This window comes from Ruditapes philippinarum, unplaced genomic scaffold, assembly GCF_026571515.1.
Source record: "Ruditapes philippinarum isolate M1 unplaced genomic scaffold, ASM2657151v2 ctg502_1_1_1_1, whole genome shotgun sequence".
NCBI classification, from domain to species: domain Eukaryota; kingdom Metazoa; phylum Mollusca; class Bivalvia; order Venerida; family Veneridae; genus Ruditapes; species Ruditapes philippinarum.
In genome coordinates, this window is record NW_026852806.1 from 276,209 (window position 1) to 294,812 (window position 18,604).

The window sequence follows — 18,604 nt, forward strand, 5'->3', positions numbered from 1 at the left end:
ATTTATGCAAAGAAGTCAGAATTCTTGTTGCACTTTTTCATCATGCCAAGTTCAGAGGGGCTATTGAATAACACCAAGTTTTTAGGACAATATTTACTCTGTTTGTCAATTGTTACTTTCCGGTACTTTAAAACAAACTTCAGCAAAGGACTTTATTCTTATCAGTGACGTTTCCCCGCATGCTCTATTTGAGATATTTGTTTCCGCAGCTAGACACATTCATTTCATTCATTCTTTTCTGAAATCTCTATATATATCATTATACACCATGACAAAAGAGACAACAAAACATGATATATTTGTTAACATTTTAATCAGATTTTAGTGAGACAAGACCAAGGAAGAAACAAACTTCCTACATGACAACGGTCACCATAGCAACCAATTTCAGAAATTTTCTGAACATTTCATAAATAACAAAATTCTAAAAAAGACAAAAAAATATCGTCTGGTGACAATACATCTAAATAAGAGTTCAACCCATCATTAAACACATCTGTATCTTAAATTTAATTAAAACTGAAAAAAGACAGTTTTCAGCTTCCCTTATAAGCGCAGGAAAGACGTTCTTTGCTTTTTTTTCCCCAAACTAAAATAATTAAAGAAAATATCCAAGACCTGTTGCCATGGAAACCTAGATTATCTCTATAGAAATGTTCCTCTTGGGATTAAAGATCACAATAGGCTGTTGGCTTATATATACATAGACAATGTCATATATATACAATATATACATAAACTTGATAGCTCTGCATTAATATATACACATATGTACAATCAAATATACACATTTATAACCAGGGGTAACAATGGTATTACACATTAAGTGACTTTACACAAAAACATATACGATGCCATGTATAATAAATGGGGAAAATGAGGGGCATTACATAGAAAAGTGACATATGAAATAACAAGTAACAATGTAGACGAAATATGAAATAGAACAGTAGGGAGAAAAAAAAAAGAGAAATGTAAAAGAAAGAAAAAAAATGTTAAAATCTTAAAATTTTTCTTTAAATAGAAAAGTGGATATAGAATAATTTCAAAATCCGACTAACAATTTTGTAATAAAATGAACAAAAATAGTCCCAATATAATAAAGCTTACAAAAAAGTATGCCATATCCTCAATATATACAAAACAGATAGCACTTTTCTTGAAATTTTATCTCTTGATTTTTATAATTTCATGCAACATTAATGTAAATATTTTCTGATCATAACCCCTCCCCCTCCCCGACACACAACCCATGACCTCCAGCTTCCTATGCCCTATATCAATTTAATCAGTTCAATGATTTTCAAAAAAAATACTCATCACTATGGCAACCAATATTCAGTTTCTATGGTAACAAAACATCAGTTACTCCAATGAAACAAAATTTAGTTATCACAGAAAAAAAAATAAACATGAATAAATTAGAAACGTTATCACATAGCCCTTGTCTTTTTATTTCTTTCTCCTAAAATATGACCATAGGATCAGTTTTAATATTCAAACAATTCTAATTTATATAAAAATTCTAATATAAAAGAAACTAACAACAATTTCAAAAAGTTAATAAATAAAGTCTATTTCGCATATATTGTGAAAATGGCTTCCAATTTAAAGCAAAATGTTTTGTTTTTTTCAAAAATAAACCCGATCTTTTAACAATCAGAAGAAAAAAAAATCACCCATAATTATACTAATTTAAAACTGAAGAAGAAAAAAAAAACAGAAGAAAATATTTCTACCAATTCAATAAACAAAGTATTGATCATTCATTCTTTCACTCGATGATGGACAGAAGAAATAACAGACAAAGATGATCCTATTTTCACTCAATCACTCAAAAGCAAAAGTTTGAGATCAAAATAATTTGTCCATAAAGTTGTGTTTTCATTGCACAATTTTCTTTTTTTTACCTTTTTTTCTACAAAAATACAACGTATGTACACATAACACTTTACTATAATATAATGTATAATAGTGTATCATTAACAAAGTTTGTTGGGTAAACAAAATCAAATAGACATGATAAATACCATGCTTTTCTACTCATTAACTGTGTAAACAATATTAATGATAAAACAAGGTTACCTTGTGAATTCCATACAATTGAATTTAACTTCTATTTACCATATTTGCCTTAAATGTAACAAAAGCTGTAAAAAAATAAATTATAAACTGGGCAAAGACAAATTTTAAATTATTCTAAAAAAATAAATTCTATGAATAATTTATTGAATTTTTTCAAATTGTAAACACTATACAAGAAAGGGTACAAGAAATAAGATAACTTAATAAAAAATAACCAAGTACCATTTTATGTAACATAAAAATTAATTAATCTTTTTTAGTATTTTTTTTTTTAATGACTTGGTCTTGGGTAGTTCAACCAGACTCTGCAATAGTTTTACATCAAATTTTCAAATATTTCAATGTTTTTCATTCAACTGAAGCATTAATTATCTCATTTTACTGATTAACTACAGCTTAATAGCCACTGTCTTTCATCTTATCTTATTTTTTCACATCTTTTTGGCCATTTTTTTGCATTAACATATGAATAAATGAGAAATTAAATCCTTAACAACCCTCTTCGGAGTGATACATTTATATGATTGCATGAAATCCAAGTAACCTTGCTTTTCATCACAAGACAAATTAAAATGTTTTGTCTTTGTTTACACGAAACAAAAAATAATACATGGACAATTACATTACAAAACACCTTGTATTTTCTCTTTTTTGTTACAATGATGATTATATTTATTTTACCTTACTCAGCATTTTTGTTGCGCAAATAACTTTTTTTTATGATTTTAAAAACTCTTTCTAAAAAGTGATGGAAAATGGTATAAATATCATGGACATCTTCTTTTGTGTGAATGGTAAAGTAATCTGTGTCCAACTGATTTTAGGAATTCCGATACAATATTTATTTAAAATGGTTATTAAGTGTTGCTTTTTGTCGAAATTTTTTTCCTCCTTTTTCTCTATTTAATGTGAAGTAGTATAAAGATCTATTCAAAATCATCTTTAAACATACTGAATTAGTCCTCATTAATGATTTCCCTTAAATATGCACTCAACATACATTTTTGTGTATTCTTAAGTGCACACACAATACACGTATATGTCAGGTACACAACACATACACAATTTTATGTCAAATAATGTAATACTGTTACTGATGTGTTACACGGCAAAAAAAAAATTTAACAAATATATCAACAAAAAAATGTTTTTACGAATCCTAGCTGCCATTTACATGTAGGTACAGAAGAACTATGTTTAATAATAACAATTATTTATTCTATCGAATGATGTGAAAAAAGCCCCGCCAGAAAGCGGTTCAAATGATAGCACAAAGTCCTACAGCAATGAAAAACATTTTAATAAGCAATAATAATGATACAAAAAAAATTGGTCTGAACAGGGGGGCAAAAAAAACCATATCGTGTCCAGCACATAGTATCTATGTTCACTAAAAACGTGAATCAAAATTGTCAGAAACATCTATTTTCTAGTGCAAATGCTTTATAAAGAATGTGTATGTAAATATATCTAGAAAATGATTTTAAAATCCAGAAATTGAAGAAAGAAAAAAAAAAAAAGTCCTAAAAATGAATGAAAAGTCCTAAAAATGAATGAAAAAGGACTTATAAACTACATGATAAGAAAATAATTCAAGACCGTTATCATTTTAATCATCAAGCACTATATAGTTAATTTAATTCAAATCATGATTCAACACTTATATATATAATAAACAATTCCAACAAAGAGTTCAATCTGGCAGTGTAATATGCAAACTCCAAGTAACAGGTGTAAGTCACTCAATAATAAGAAAAAAATCACCACAATTAAATCCATTTCATCACCATGAAGAAAAAAATACCCCTCAAAACGTTATAATTCCAATCAAATCTGTGGTCTGTCTAAATAACACAGGTATATCCATAGTGTAACTAAAATAACCAGTAAATCCAAGATAAAAAATAGTATAAAGAGAGAAAAATAACAATAGAAATTGCAGCATAGTGACCGTCAATTTCGCACATCACACTTTTTTCACATTTCATTAATAATAGTAAAAACAACAACGCACATATTGACTATAAAGTAATTCAGCCAAAGAAAGTAATTCCATGCACGTGTAATAGCGTATGAATACACAAATATAGTCCAAGTTCACTAGCAATCACTGCAGTCGTTATTTTTTGTGGATTTTTGTTGCGTCTTTTTTTTTTAAACACACAGCACAATAGTTATTAAGTACATAAAAACACAACGATTCAGGGGGTGACAACATCGAAGTTGTTTTTTTTCACTAATTTACCGACTAGTTACTCCAGTGTTAGTTTAACTATATTCCACAAAGAACAGCCAATATTTCCATTACACATATTTTTTTTTATGCATTTAAGTAATTATGCACAATAACTATAGACAACACTTGTTTAAAGGGAGAGACACACAACAGCCTCCTTCCCAACTCTACACAGCTGTTGTGTTAAGCGTAAGTGTCATGAATACATTGTATAATAATCCTGTACAAATCTACATTATTAATTTCACTATACTATTATACGCAACATATATCAAATTAATTCATTTCTGGGTCTGTATATATAGATATACATGTATATATATATTATATATAAAGTCAAATCCGGGGTTATTTTTAAAATACACAGGTTTTTTAACACAAATGTATGCTATTCAATTCTGCGTAACTGTCATATCCTTGAATATTGTCGTCATTTATATGGTTATTTCCTAGCAACAACACAACAAATAAATCTCTTAAAAAGATTTTGAGTATGGCGTCTCCTCCTCTATCAATGTTGCTGACTTACACTGAGAAACAAGGTCACTGTGACCTTTGTATTCAAGCAACTGTTGCTATGATGACTATAAGATGGGCTAAGTCCTTGACCTGGTATAAAAGGTCAAATCCAAGTCGAGACAAGGTCGTTTGAGAGAAATCACATGGTGGAAATATATGAACCACATATGCAGGCTGAAATATAAACCAGAAATATCTTGTTGAATAATTTCTTTATAACCGATTTTACAATCAATAAAAATAAGCAGAATGAAAATTCTATTATAACAACAACACCATTCCAATACAAAAATGCTTAAAAATGTTACAAAATGTTTATGAAATGGGCTGAATCATACAGATTTATTTAATAAAACATCAAGATTAAAATTATAGAAATGTTGCGGACGACAATAGCAATTTCTTTGTCTACATACAGATTATATTAACTTGCCATAAATTAACAAGATTCCTCGAATTCTGGTTCAACCGATTCTGGTTCAACCACGGTAGAACCACTTTAAAATAGAAATATATTTTAGAATTATTCACCTGTTGTGATCCTGGGTCAGCAACATTGACTATACCAGCCGCTTGTTTCTGCTGTAAGTACTGGATAAATCCGGTTGACATGGCTCGCGTCTGCTGGTAAATATCTGTGTGGTCGCGTCCACATGGTAAAGCAAGCATCATGCAATAATCTTTCTCCATCTGAAACAACAGATTATGGTGTGTTAATAATATATCACCATGACAAAATTTTAGATTTTTACTTTTAAATCTATGTGTAATTCAACTAAAGTGGGTTTATTTTTATCTGTCAAAGTATCTTTTAAGAAAGTATTAACAATATGTTAATGTAAGTAAGCAATTAAAATAATGTAATTTTTCCTGTGAAATAACGTTTTCAGAGAGTTTTGATAATATCATTTATGTTTAAATGAGGAAATTTGGCAAAAGCACACCTGCATGCGTTTGGCAACACCCTCTAGTTGAGCCTGCTCTAACCTCATTCTCTGAGCAATACGGAGTGGCTGCACAGTTCCATCTGGAGCTTGCTGGGGCAATGACATCTTTACCAGAGGCTGAAATCCCGAGATGAAGTGCATCTGAACTACACACTGGTCATTCTTCAGACCAAGAACCCCTTGCCACATAACTGGATAGCGCTGCAACAGACTCAGTAAACTACCATCTCCTGGGTGAGGAGGATCTCTGCTGGATGGAGGCGGAGCATTTCCTTGTTGATTTTGATTTCTACCCTGGTTGCGCTGATCGTTTGGAGTGTGCTGGGTGGGGGAAACTGTATGTACTGGCTGATTTGAGGGTGGTCTACTAGTTCCCCTCGATGGTGGACGACCATCAACCAGGTGCTGTTGGTGCTCCATCTGTTGGGCCATGTAAGCTAGGTGTCCTGGAAGCATGTATGGTGCATGTCCTGGAATCAAATGGGGTTCACGCAACATAAGACCTGGTGGATATGCAGGAATAAGACCATTTTGAAGCCTCTGAAGTTCAGCTTGGGAGTACATATGAGTAGGATCACCACTGTTTCCAGCAGCCGGACTGAAAGCACTGGACTGCGAGGAGCCCATGCGTAAATCAGCAGGGTGATGACCAGGAAACTGCTGAGGGAATCTTGGGTCTCGTGGATCAACAATGGCAGGACTTTGTTGCATTTTCCCGCCATCACGACTTGGTGGCCTTGGTTCAACAAAGGGATAAGTCATTCTCACAGCGGGAGACTGTCTTGGATCAACCTGACTCTGTGACGCAAGATTTGCTTGAGCGGCTTCCCTTTTCTCCCTCTCTTCCCGCTCCTTGTGTATCTGAACCTCCTTCTGAGCCTGAGCGTGTAGAGCCTGGTCCCGTAGCTGTTGTTGCCGCTGCAATTCCTGGTGTTTCAACAATTCCTGCCTCTGCAATTCTTGAATATGCTGCTGCTGTTGAATGAATTTATCCTTGCCTCCCCTCTCTGCTGGCGCAGGAGGCCGGGTCAGCTGTAAGGTGTCGGGCTGCTGCTGGTGGGCAGATGGTGGTTGCTGATGAGCTGGTCTGGGAATCGGGTTCATATTCATTGGGGTGGAGCCTGGTGGTCCATTTACACCTGTTAACAGACACAAAGATACATTATGTTTCATTAAAACTAGGGTTCTGTAGCTTGTTGTAAAAAGTTTTGATTTTGACATTTGATTTGCTTAATAATGCACACCATCTAATTCAAAACATGTATAAGCTAAAAAGGCCAATGGACACATACAATACACGTAGTTTATAAAAGTCTAATAACATACCCCATATCTCAGGTCTAGTTGCTGGTGGACCTGCCTCAGTTGTTGGCACTCTTGGTCTTACTTCTGGCTGACTGGGTCTTGGAGGTGCCCCTGCTGTCCCTGCCCACTTGCCATTTGAGCCTTGCCTTTCTGCAGTCTAAAATAAGAAATAGGTTTATTAATTTCTAAATTCTTATGGTGGTAAAAATGATCATTTTGAATATACAAAATACATGTAATTATAATATGCAATGCAAAAACGGGATCTTCAAAATAAGAAAATATCAAACTGTTTTCTGAAAAATATATGTGTGCTCTTTAAAAAGTAAACTAAAGAAAACTGTTACCTTAGCAACAGCTGGACTTGGTGCCCGAGGTGCAGCAGTTTGATGCTGTGAGAAGCCGAGAACCATGTTTGGTGCTGTCTGTGCAACTGTTGGTGACTTAGTGGGTGGATTTGGGGACACTCTCTGAACCTGTTGTGGATTTCCACCAAGAACCGGCACCGGTCCAGGCATAGATGTACGAGCCTCACCAGTAACAGGCCCTTGTGGACCTGGTTGTCTTGGACCCTCTGGTCTCATATGAGGAATTTGCCAACCAGGTAAGCCATGTGGAGCTTGTGGTGGTCCACCATGTGAGCCTGGGTGACCCTGATTATGTTGAGCTTGCATTGCCAGTTGCTGCTTAATCTGCTGAGTAAGCTGGTTGGCAGCTTCCTGGCTACCTGGTAATGGTGCACCTTCCTTGCCATGCAGAGGTGGAATACCTGGACCCTGGCTTGTGGGAGGAGGTCGATGTAGTTCAACACCTTTCTTGGCTGCTGCTGTTGCGGGACTAGTTTTGGCAGGGGCACTATGAGCTGGCTGTTTGCCTTGTACAGCTTGTTGGGAACTCTGCTTAGCCTGTGTTGCTTGCTGCTTAGCAATCTGAGCCTTTTGCTCTGCTAAGGCTTGAACCTGTGCCTTCTGTTGAGAGGCAATATGCTGTTGAAGCTGCTGATGTTTGAGGGCTAATTCAGCATTGGTTGGTAGTTTGTCTTGACCTAAAGGTTGTACCAAATGTTGCTGCATAGCTTGAATCTGTGCAGGAGTCAAATGCTGAGGGAATTGACCTGGACGTACCTGCAAACCAAAGGGACCTGGTGGCATTGCATGATGTGCAGATATTTGTGGCCTTGGTCCATTCTTGCCATCATTAGGAGATGGTAAACTTGGTCTAGGCCTCGATAGTGCTCCTGGTGACAACATGCCCTGCTGATTTAGTGGAGGTACACCAGGTACAACAGCTTGAAGCTGCTTCAACTGCTCCTGATGATGCTGTAACAACTTATACTGCTCTTCTAACCGCTTCTTTTCCTTCTCTTGTTTCATAGCTTCCTCTTTATTTTTCATCTCTTGGAGCTCTTTGTTCTTCAACTGTTCCTGTAACTTCTTGTGCTGTTCTTCTATATGTTTCTGCTCCATCTGTCTTTTCAATTCCATCTCCTTCAGTTTCACATGATGCTCTTGTTGCTTCTGAAGCTCTACTTGTTTCTGTTCTATCAACTTTTGCTCCATTATCCTTTGTTGTTCCAGCAGTTGCTGCTCTTGTGCCATTTTCTCAGTCTGTTGCTGCCTTTTGGCTAAGTCAGAAGCTGGTGTAACTGTTGCTACTGCTGATGTTGCTGTTGATGATATTACTGTTGTGTGTGCAGTGCTGGCAGCAGAAGTCATTTCTTGTACAACATTCATTGCAGTAGACGCAGATATACCAGGAACAAGAAAACCAGGCATGGCATTCTTGAGAACTCCTTCCATTGCTCCATCACCTTTTCTAAGATCTTGTGCCACAGATGCTGAGACAGTTGACATGACTGAAGTAGCAGCTGTAGATTGAGCTATTGTAGTAATACCAGAAGATTTCACTGGTGATTGCAACACAGTTGTCTTAACAGGTGAAGAATGAGGGAGCATCTTTTCTGGAATTTTCTGTGGACCTTCCACATTTTTGGCAGCTTCTGGTGCAGAGTTGGCTTGACCTGGAGCACGACAAGCAGCTAATGAAACTGGTGGTGACATCTGACCAAACATTCCAACATGTCCTGCAAGTTGTGGTTCTCCAATTTGTGCTGGAGCTGTTGGTTGGCCAATTCCCATTCCAGGCAAGACCAAAGGTTGCTGAGGAGGTACTGGTAGTGATGGTGGTGGACTGTTGATGTGGTTAGCAATTGGAGATTTAACCATAGGAGATTTTGGAACTGGCGATTTAAGAGGGGACTTTATATCCTCCTCTTTACTTTTTCTTGACTGACGTTTCTTTTGAACAGGTGTTGTTTCATTGGAATGACTTGTAGCTTCATCATCAGTACTTTCAAATAACCCTTTAGACACATCCTCAATTGTTTTATCTACATTACTCATTATTTGTGCGGCTGTTAGTGTCTTATTTTCACCTTCTTTTGGACTGAACATGCCTTTTTTGACAAGTAAAGGATCCTTTTCATTTTTAGGTTTTGCCTCGAAGAAAGCTTTAAATAATGGCTCTGGTGGCTTATCATCAGCTGCAGTTTTGACTTCAAGTTTTTGTTCTTCTGGTTGAAATGTAGGTGAAAACAATGTCTTTTTCTCAAATGCATTATATTGCACTTTATGATCTGGACTAAATACATCTTTTGGGTCGGGGCTTCCAATAATAAGCTTATCACTGTGCTCAGGACTAGAAAACATACTACGATTTTCTGGGCTCTGCAGGCCAGGTTCAACCTTTTTCTTTTGTCTTGGTTTTCGCTGCTTTGGAGCTGGCGTGGTTGTTGCCACAGTTGGTGCTGTTGTTGAGGGAATCTGACCAACTTTATTAGAACCAAATTCATCATCATCAAAATCAAACACATTAGCACTTGATTTACTACCCTCGTCTACAATCAAATTCTTTGGACAATTCAACTTTGGTTCTGGAGATTTTGGATCAAAGTTGCTTCTTGGAGAACGTGGTGACAATGTCCTAGTTGCCCTTGGTGAGTTTGTTCTTGGTATTGGAACACTAGCTGGATCTTTGTTTTTAGGTTTGCGTCCTCTCTTTGGCTTTGCTTTGATAACATCAGGACTTGTCAAGTCATCAGATGTAGATCTCTCATCTGGTGACATCATGTCTGAATCATGTCTTTGGTCTTCCCTATCCATAAATAGTAACTCTTCATGCTTAGATCTATCAAGTTCAGAACTCTCACTGCTAAGGGAGTCCCTATTCAGCTCATCCTTATTCTGACCTCTACTATTGAAGTTTCCAAAGAGGTTATCAAGCTTATTTTCAGCAGCTAAAGCTGCAGCATCATTCATTTTGTTGCCCTTAGTTTGTTTAGGTTTTCTTGGCTTTTTCTGTTTAGTTTCTGGTTTGGGTGGATCAAAGTCAATTTGCAATCTGCCATCATCATCATCGTCATTTTGGTCCAAAGGATTTGTAATATCCGGAGCAAATGCAGTATCCCCAAGTAAATCAAATGATTTTCCTTCAGGGAGCTTATTTGAGTTCTCATTAAGGAGTGTATCTGCCGGCCCTGATTTTGTTCGTTTACCTTTCCTTCCTTTCTTTCCTTTGAGAGGTGTGTTAGCAGTGGTAGTTTCAACTTCAGTCCCAACCTGTGGAATGGCAGCCGGAAGACCAGGGGCAAACCCAGGCTGTAAGTAATTAGTGTCCAGTTCTGGTGTTGGTTCTACAGGTTCAGAGATGGCATATGTTGGCATACCATCAAGCAGGATTGATTCAACTGCTTTGGCTGTTTCATCATTTTCGTCATTCACAATTGATTCTACAGCTTTATCAGTTTCATCCTCAACATGTAGAGAAACACCCTCATCTATGACAAGTTCCTGCTCATTAGAAGCAGGAGCTTCAAATGGCACAACTTCAGTTTGAATGTCACTTTGATTTTTGCTTTCCTTTGATAGGCTAGAAACTGCTTCTTCAGTAAGATCTTCTTTTCCACTATTTTTACGTCCCTTCCGCTTTCTAGGTTTGGGCTTCTCTTTTTCAACTTTGACTTCAGTTGCTTCTTCAATTACAATTTCTGTTGTCTCCACTTCTGGACAAACATTTCCATCATCTTTATAATCCTGCTCTTCACTTGTGAACTCTATTTCCACACTCTGTATTTCAACAGGCACATTAGCAGCAGTATCTGCCTCATGATCACTGGCCACATACAAGTCTGGTTTCATAACTTTCATATGTGACTCCTTAATTGGTTCAATTTTACTTTCTTCCTCCTGGAAATCAAAAACATCAGAATTTGGAGATTTCTTGAGATCCAATTTTTTATTTGTGACAGATAATTTGTCAACCTGATTTGTTTTTCTCTTTTCAGAATCGGACAAAAAATCAGAATCCGATAACCTTTCTCGTTCCACTTTAGGCTTTTCTTTTTCAATGACTTGTTTACTACTGATATTATGACTTGCATCTTTTTCTTTCTTTGTCTTGTTCTTTTTACCTTCAGGTGATTTCATTGTCTTCATTTCATCAAATAAATTTCTGTTAACTGCATTTGCGTTTTCTAAATCAGAATCTTGTTTCAACTGTTCTGCTTGATCAACAATTTGAGATGGAATTTCTGGCTTTGGCTCAAAGCACTTGTTACTGATACTGTCAATTTTCTCCTTTGAAAGTTCTTTTCCAGGTTTGTCCTTACTCTTCTTTTTCTTCTTATTTTCTTTCTTGTGTTTCTTATTCTTTATCTTCCCTGACTTTTCATCAAAAGTGATATCTTTCAAATTTGGAATATCATTTCTCACTGATTCCATACCCAATTTATAAAGAGGTTCTTTGTTAATATCTGCAAGAATTGGTGGAAGATTATCTTTGTTGGTCAAGTTTGATAACAAAGTGTCCTTTTCATACACAGTTTCAGAGTAAACTTTAGCCATTTCCAGCTTTGTCAGACCGTCAAACCTACCATCATCAGTAATGATGTCATGCAGCTTTTTATTATTGTTAAACTTGTGCATATCTTTTTCAGCTTTCTCCTTTGACTTCTGTTTCTTGAATTTTCTTTCAGCATCAGAGCTGGAAAATATCTCAATGTCAATTTTGTTATTAATCTTATCTGTGTGCTCAGTTTTAAACTTATTGACTTTATGCAATTCTGGGTCTGATAAGAGACTGTTATCACTGTCAAAACTATTATCGTGCTTTCTTTCCAGTTTATTTTTGATATCCTTTTTGTTTTTCTCACTTTTAATTTCAATATCAGAATTAAATGAGTCGCTGTCATGATCCTTAAATGGAGAAATTTTCTTCTCAGTTTTCTTTGGTAGAACTGTTGTTTTAGGAGGAGACATTGGTTTGAATTCCTCCTCACTGTTGCTATCACTTTCTTCTGATGAGGTGTAGATGGAACTGCCTCTAGGAAGCTTCTTCTTATTTTTATCATTTTTATTGAAAAACGGTTTCTTCTTGGATTTAGAAGTCATCATAATATCGCTGTCACTATCAGAGTCCATGCTGTCATCTGAATCATCAGAAAATAAATCTTTAAAACTGAGGTCTTTCCTTTGAATTTTAGGTTTCTGTAGTTTAAGATCCTTTTTCTCACTCTTAGATTGAGATTTTGATTCTGTTTTGGTTGACTTTGAAGGTTTCTTATTTGTCTTTGTTTTTGTTTTGACTTTTGCTTGTTTTGTAGCACTTGTTTTGTTATCTGAATCACTTATACTGTCAAATTCAAATTTATTTTCAAGCTCTCTATGAACTTCTAGTTTCTTTTTCTTTCCTGAAGACGACTTTTTGGAAGGAGTCTTGCTGCTCATTTCTTCTTCTTCTGAATCGGATGAATAAATATCAAGAATTCTTTTTGGTTTCTTCATTTGCATTTTTGATTTGTTCTTTTTCTGAAGAATGTCTGCACCTGTGTCAGTAGAGCTGGCACTGTCATCTGAGGAGAAAGCAAACTTTTTCTTACTCTTCTGTCCAGAACTAGATTTCTGTCTATTATCATCATCAGAGCTCACTTCACTACTTTCTGTTATATCACTTAGACTGTGCTTTTTATTGTTCTTTTGATTTCTCTTATATTCACTTATTAGTTTCTTTTGTTCTTCATGTTCTTTATCATGATGCAGTTTCTTCTCAGTTGATCGTCTCTTAACTTTTGCATACATTGATAGACTTGACTCATCAGCAAACTGAGCAAAGATAGCAAGATCTTCCTCTGTCAAACCATTATACATAGGATGATCTTTGTCTTTCTTTTTGGGAGTATCCTTCTTATTTTTGCACTCAGGTTCAGCAGGTTTCTTACTTTCTTTTTTCGATTCAATTTTATTTTTGATTGCTTTTTCAGGTTTAGGATTTTTCTTATGACTATCCAATTCTTTAGTAAATTTTTTCAGAGAAAAAGAATTTTTATTCATTTCAACATCCTTGCTTTTCTTGTCTTCCTTGTTTTCTGACTTTTTGCTTTCCTCTTTTTCATTTTCAGCCTTTGGTTTCTCAACTTTGGCTTCACTTGATTGAGATTTTGGTTTGTCACTAGACTCTGATGTACTAGTACTAGATTGAGGCTTACTACTCTTAGATTTGGAATGGTCTGGATCTTTATCTTTGTTTTCCTTTTCTTTACTCTTAGATTTGTCTTCCTTACATTTCTCGCCATTACTACTTTTATCTTTTACCTTTTCTGAGCTTTTCCTTTCAGAACTTTCTTTCCGGTTGGCATCCTTGTTTTTATCTGGAGAATCCTTATTATTTCTATTGTTTGACTCGTCTTTCTTCTTGTGCTCACTGTGGTCATCTTTCACTTTCTTACTTTCATCATCCTTATTTTTCTTTGTCTCAGCAGGTTCTTCCTTCACCGATTTAGACTCACTGCCCTCATCCTTTGTTTTCTTACTACTTTCATCTTTATTTTTCTTTGTCTTATGAGAAGAGCTTTTGTGTTCCTTTTTGCTAGATTCACCTTTCTTTTCTGGCTTGTCTTTGTCTGATTTATCTTTCTCAACATCTTTAGAGCTTCCTTCTTTTGGTGTGGATTCTTTTTGTGAAGCTTCTTTAGATTTATCTTTGCCATCTTCTTCTTTATGTGCAGACTTGGACTTCTTATCTGGAGATTTTAAATGTTTGTCATGTTTGTGCCCATCTTTTTTCTCATGCTTCTTTTCACTCTTTTCTTTCTTTTCACCACTTTTCTCCTTATTATCTTTACTTTCACTGTCTTTACTGTGAGTTTTTTCTTTGGAATGTTTATCTGATTTATCATCTTTACTTTCTTTGTCATTTTTGTCATCTTTTTTCTCCTTCTTCTCAACCTTTTTCTTCTTTTCTTCTTTAGAGTCTTTCTTCTCATCTTTTTCTTTTGATTTTTTGTCACTATCTTTCTTGTCTTTCTCTGATTTTGATTTCTGTTTATGTTTATCATCTTTCTTATCACTGCTTGACTTGTGGGAAGACTCACCTTTCTTATCTGATTCTTTCTTTTTATGTTTCTCGTCCTTGTGATTGGAGTCAGACTTCTTGTCCTTACTGTCTTTGGACACCTTTTGTTTCTTATGACTAGGTTCCTTAAAAGTGTTATCTTTTGTAGATTTGCTTGATTCTTTACTGGAATGTTTCTCTTTGTCTGGTGTTTTACTGGACTGTGCTTTTTGATCAGATTTCTTGCTTTCAACAGAGGTTTCCACTTCCATTTTCACTTCTTGCTTCACAGCTTTCACTTCAGTATCAGATTCAGATTTCTTTGAATCTACAACACTTTCTTCTTTGACTTTAACAATAGGAACATTTCCAATGTCTGTTTTTACAGCCCTTTCACATTTTAAGTCCTGATTTATACCTTCAGAATGCATTTTGTCAACAGTTAATGGTTTACTTTCAGTTTTAACAGTGTCATTTGTAGCACTTTCATATCTATGTTTATCCACACTGGATTGAGAAATAACGTCTTTATTACTATCAGCTTCTTCCTTTTTAGCACCACTTTTGTTCAGTTCTGTAACATCATCACATTTTTCCTCTTTGATATCTTTAGACTCCCCATTCAAGTTAGAAGATTTAACAAGTTTAGAGTGATTATCATCAATGTCATCTTTCTTTTCACTTTTGATCAATTCACTTTTGTCATTTAATTCCATTCTGTTTTCTTTAATAACATTTTCAAACTTATTTTCAACACTAGAACAAGAGAGAACATTATTATCTAGATTGATTTTGTCAGAATAATTGTTTGTTAAACTTAAGTCCGAGTCACTTCGATTTTTCAATATTGATTTGGGTAATACTGGTGATTTCTCAATTTCAGTCTTTGTTAAATCTAAATCACTTCCACTTAAACCATTTCGTTCTAACCGTGGTGATTTTTCTGAAAAGTCAATTTTTTGTAAAAGATTATCTTCTAAAACTGCGGAAGATACAGTCAGACTGCTTTTATCATTAACACTTGGTATATCCAAACTTGGTAGTGGGCTTACTTGTTTGGCTGCCCTATTGTCATAACTGTATATACTTGAATTCATAGAGTCTGTTTTGTTCATGGACACATTAGTAGCACTAGGAAATGTGGTATTCACTGTCAATGTTGGGAAAGAGCCATTACTCCCTTGACCTAATCGGTCTAAAAGGGATCCTGGCACAGTCACCATTGGATTTTCTTTAATTTCAGCCTTATTCCATGCACTATAAGATTTTGGTGAGTTCTCATTTGTAGATGTTAAGTCCTTATTTTCAACTGATTCATCTGTTTGTCCAAGTCTCTTACTGTCCTGGTCAAAAATACTAGATTTAGACAAGACAGTTTGTACAATTTCTGACGGACCATCACTCTTTTCTGTACCTGACCCTGAAGGGTCATTCCTTTTACGGATTCTATATTTTGAATACAATGCTGAAGTTGAAGGACTTGAAGCTGCAGTGGTCACAACTGGTGCTGTTGTGTAGGGCGTAAGTAATGGTGATGGTGTTGTTGATGAATTGTTCACCATACTGTCCACATCAGGAATAACTTTTGGCGTAACTGCAGCAACTGCTTGAGCTTTATTCCATTTTTCATCAAGTTGCCGAATTCTTTCCTCAATTGAAAGATTATCTGATGTTAAATTATCATTGTCACTATTATTATCAGAGAAACTATCATCATGTTCTTTTGATACTTCTGGAACTTTTGTTTTATCTTGTACAGAATCTAAACTGTCTGTTTTATTGACATCAGGATCAATTTGTTCAGTGTCAGTGGGGAAACCTAATGGTAACTCACCACTTCCACTATCAGAGTTTGTGTTAGCTTTAGTGTCCGACCCCGACCCACTTGGAGATTGGGACGGGGAATGAGTCTTACTACTACTACTTTGAGGTGAAAAGCAAGGAGACTGATATGCCGCATCTGCATTACCCGAATCTACAGCAGACTCGCGTAACTTGTCCCTACCACTGTCTGTTGGGAGATCACTATAACGTTCAGGTGAATGACAAGGTGATGGTAATGGAGAAAATTGAATAAATTGAGCAAAATCTGGCAATGGTAAAACCTGTGGGCGTTCACATTTGCCACGCGGTAATCGCGGATCAGAGGTTTCTGGGTCTGGCATATCATCATCACCTAGAGGAATTAGAGGTGTTATATGATTATCCCGTTTTTTATGCCGCCGACTGCGACCACTGTGTTCACTATGCTCTTTATTATTGTCACTACCTGAGGACACTCTACGAGACTCTTCTTTTGAATGAGAAGAAAATTCAGCACTCTCAAGCCTTGCATCAAGACTTGATAACGTTCGTGATTTAGAGGAATATAAATCTGCGTGCGCACTATTTTGTCTCAATAACTCATGTTTATCTTTTTCATCATCACTACTAAATCCAGCCGCTTCTTCATCATGTCTCGAGCGATACGACCGACCTTTTCTTTCAATATCACCCTCAACTTTTCGCCTTTTCTTTGGCATAAATCCTGATGGATAATCGCGCGGAGAATTCAATGAATATGAATCCTCTTCACTATAATCCAAAATGTCTTTTTTAACATCACTAGCTGATTTAGATTTCTTATAATCCCTGAGGTGTTCTTTCTTTCTAAGAGCATCCATTTGTTTTCGATAGCTCTGAGTCTCGTCTAAATGTTTCAGTTTTTCTTTTAACTCCTGTTTAGTCAGTGAATCTGCCTTTTGTAAGTATTTTAAATCCAAACGCGCTTTCTTACTAGATCCATGCCGTGAATCACTCTCATTTTCACTTAAGTTTGTGCTATCCTCTATTAACGTTAATTTTTGTAACAATTTTTGTTTCTCACGATGTAATTTTATTAAATCCGCTTCTGTCATTGTTGCAGGATCGATTTCACTATTAGAACTTGAACTTGGACTATCTTTAACACCTAATCGTTCATTTACTTCCGAACGTAACCGATGAACTTTTGAAATAAGTTCCTTCGCAGAAAGTTTTTCACGTTCATATTCATATAATGAGTCTGCCCTACTGCCTCTACTATGCTGCCTTTCTATTCTATGCAACGAGTCAGAACGCTTCGGGGACAGCTGATCATATGATCTTTTACGAGAAGAGCGTTCTTCAGTTTTAGATTCAATTTCTTTACGTAGTCCTGTATTCATGAGAATACTACTTTTTCTATCACCCTCAACACTACTTGAACTTGGTCTTTTCTTATAATCCCCATATTTTCTATAAGCACTATCAAAGTCTGTTGGGCTGTTATCACTGTGGTAATAACCTTCTTCCTCAGTTGGAGTGGGTGGGGAATGAGATCTGTATGATATGGGTAATTCTTTGGTTCTTTTCAATTTTGACAAAGTAGGAGACCGGCTCCTACTTCGCCTTCGCACCACTTCCGAAGACAGTCTGTAACGCTGTTCACTATCACTGCTGTGTGAACGATCACGAGATCGCGCTTCATCATAAAATTTTTCTTTATAGTAGTATCGTTCATCACTAGGAGTTCGAGCTTTAAACCGAGTAAATTCTTCATCCGGTATCTCCATTTCACGATCACTTCCGGGACTTAAACTCCTATAAGAAGCGAATCTGTGTTTATCATATGGATCAAAGTCATGTCCACTCTGTGTGGTGGTGCGTTCATAGTAAACTTCATCATATCCTGGTGGACTCTGACTAGCCCGTTCATGCCGCTCCCTTTGACTATGACCGTATTCACGAAGAGCAGCTTCATAATCATCCTCCACGTACTGGCCACTACCCTGACTGTACTCATCAAATTGTCTGAAAAGCAAAGAGAACTTATAAGATACTGATTACATTGGTAACAAGAGCTGTCCGTAAGACAGCGCGCTCGACTTTTTTATTGCTTGCCAATAAAAAAAGTTTTTGCAGTAAAAGGCAATACAAGAATCTCTGTATTTTTAAAGTGAACAATGGCCATGAGCATTAAGATATTTAGTGAAGAATTATTTTACTGAATTGTGTGATACCCTTGAACACTGCAGGTTCAGTGGATAGGAATGAATTTTTTTAGATTTTTTAAGTTTTTTAGTGCTTGCCTATAATACAAAACATTGACAGTTAAGGGCCATAATTC

The 18,604-nt window shown here is 35.8% G+C and overlaps 1 protein-coding gene across 2 annotated transcripts in view; it reads right to left on the reverse strand.

Annotated features, from left to right (window-relative positions):
• Positions 1 to 296: 296 nt before the first annotated feature.
• The window catches only part of LOC132724837 (msx2-interacting protein-like), a 64,676-nt gene continuing 46,368 nt past the window's right edge, over positions 297 to 18,604 (reverse strand). For both annotated transcript variants that reach the window (XM_060709801.1, XM_060709792.1), the window contains 5 exons: positions 7,440 to 18,288; positions 7,114 to 7,249; positions 5,785 to 6,926; positions 5,372 to 5,530; positions 297 to 5,014 (listed from right to left, as the gene is read on the reverse strand). In XM_060709801.1, the coding sequence (XP_060565784.1) occupies positions 4,883 to 5,014; positions 5,372 to 5,530; positions 5,785 to 6,926; positions 7,114 to 7,249; positions 7,440 to 18,288 (12,418 nt within the window). In that variant the 3' untranslated portion in view covers positions 297 to 4,882. The remainder of the gene's footprint in view (positions 5,015 to 5,371; positions 5,531 to 5,784; positions 6,927 to 7,113; positions 7,250 to 7,439; positions 18,289 to 18,604) is intronic.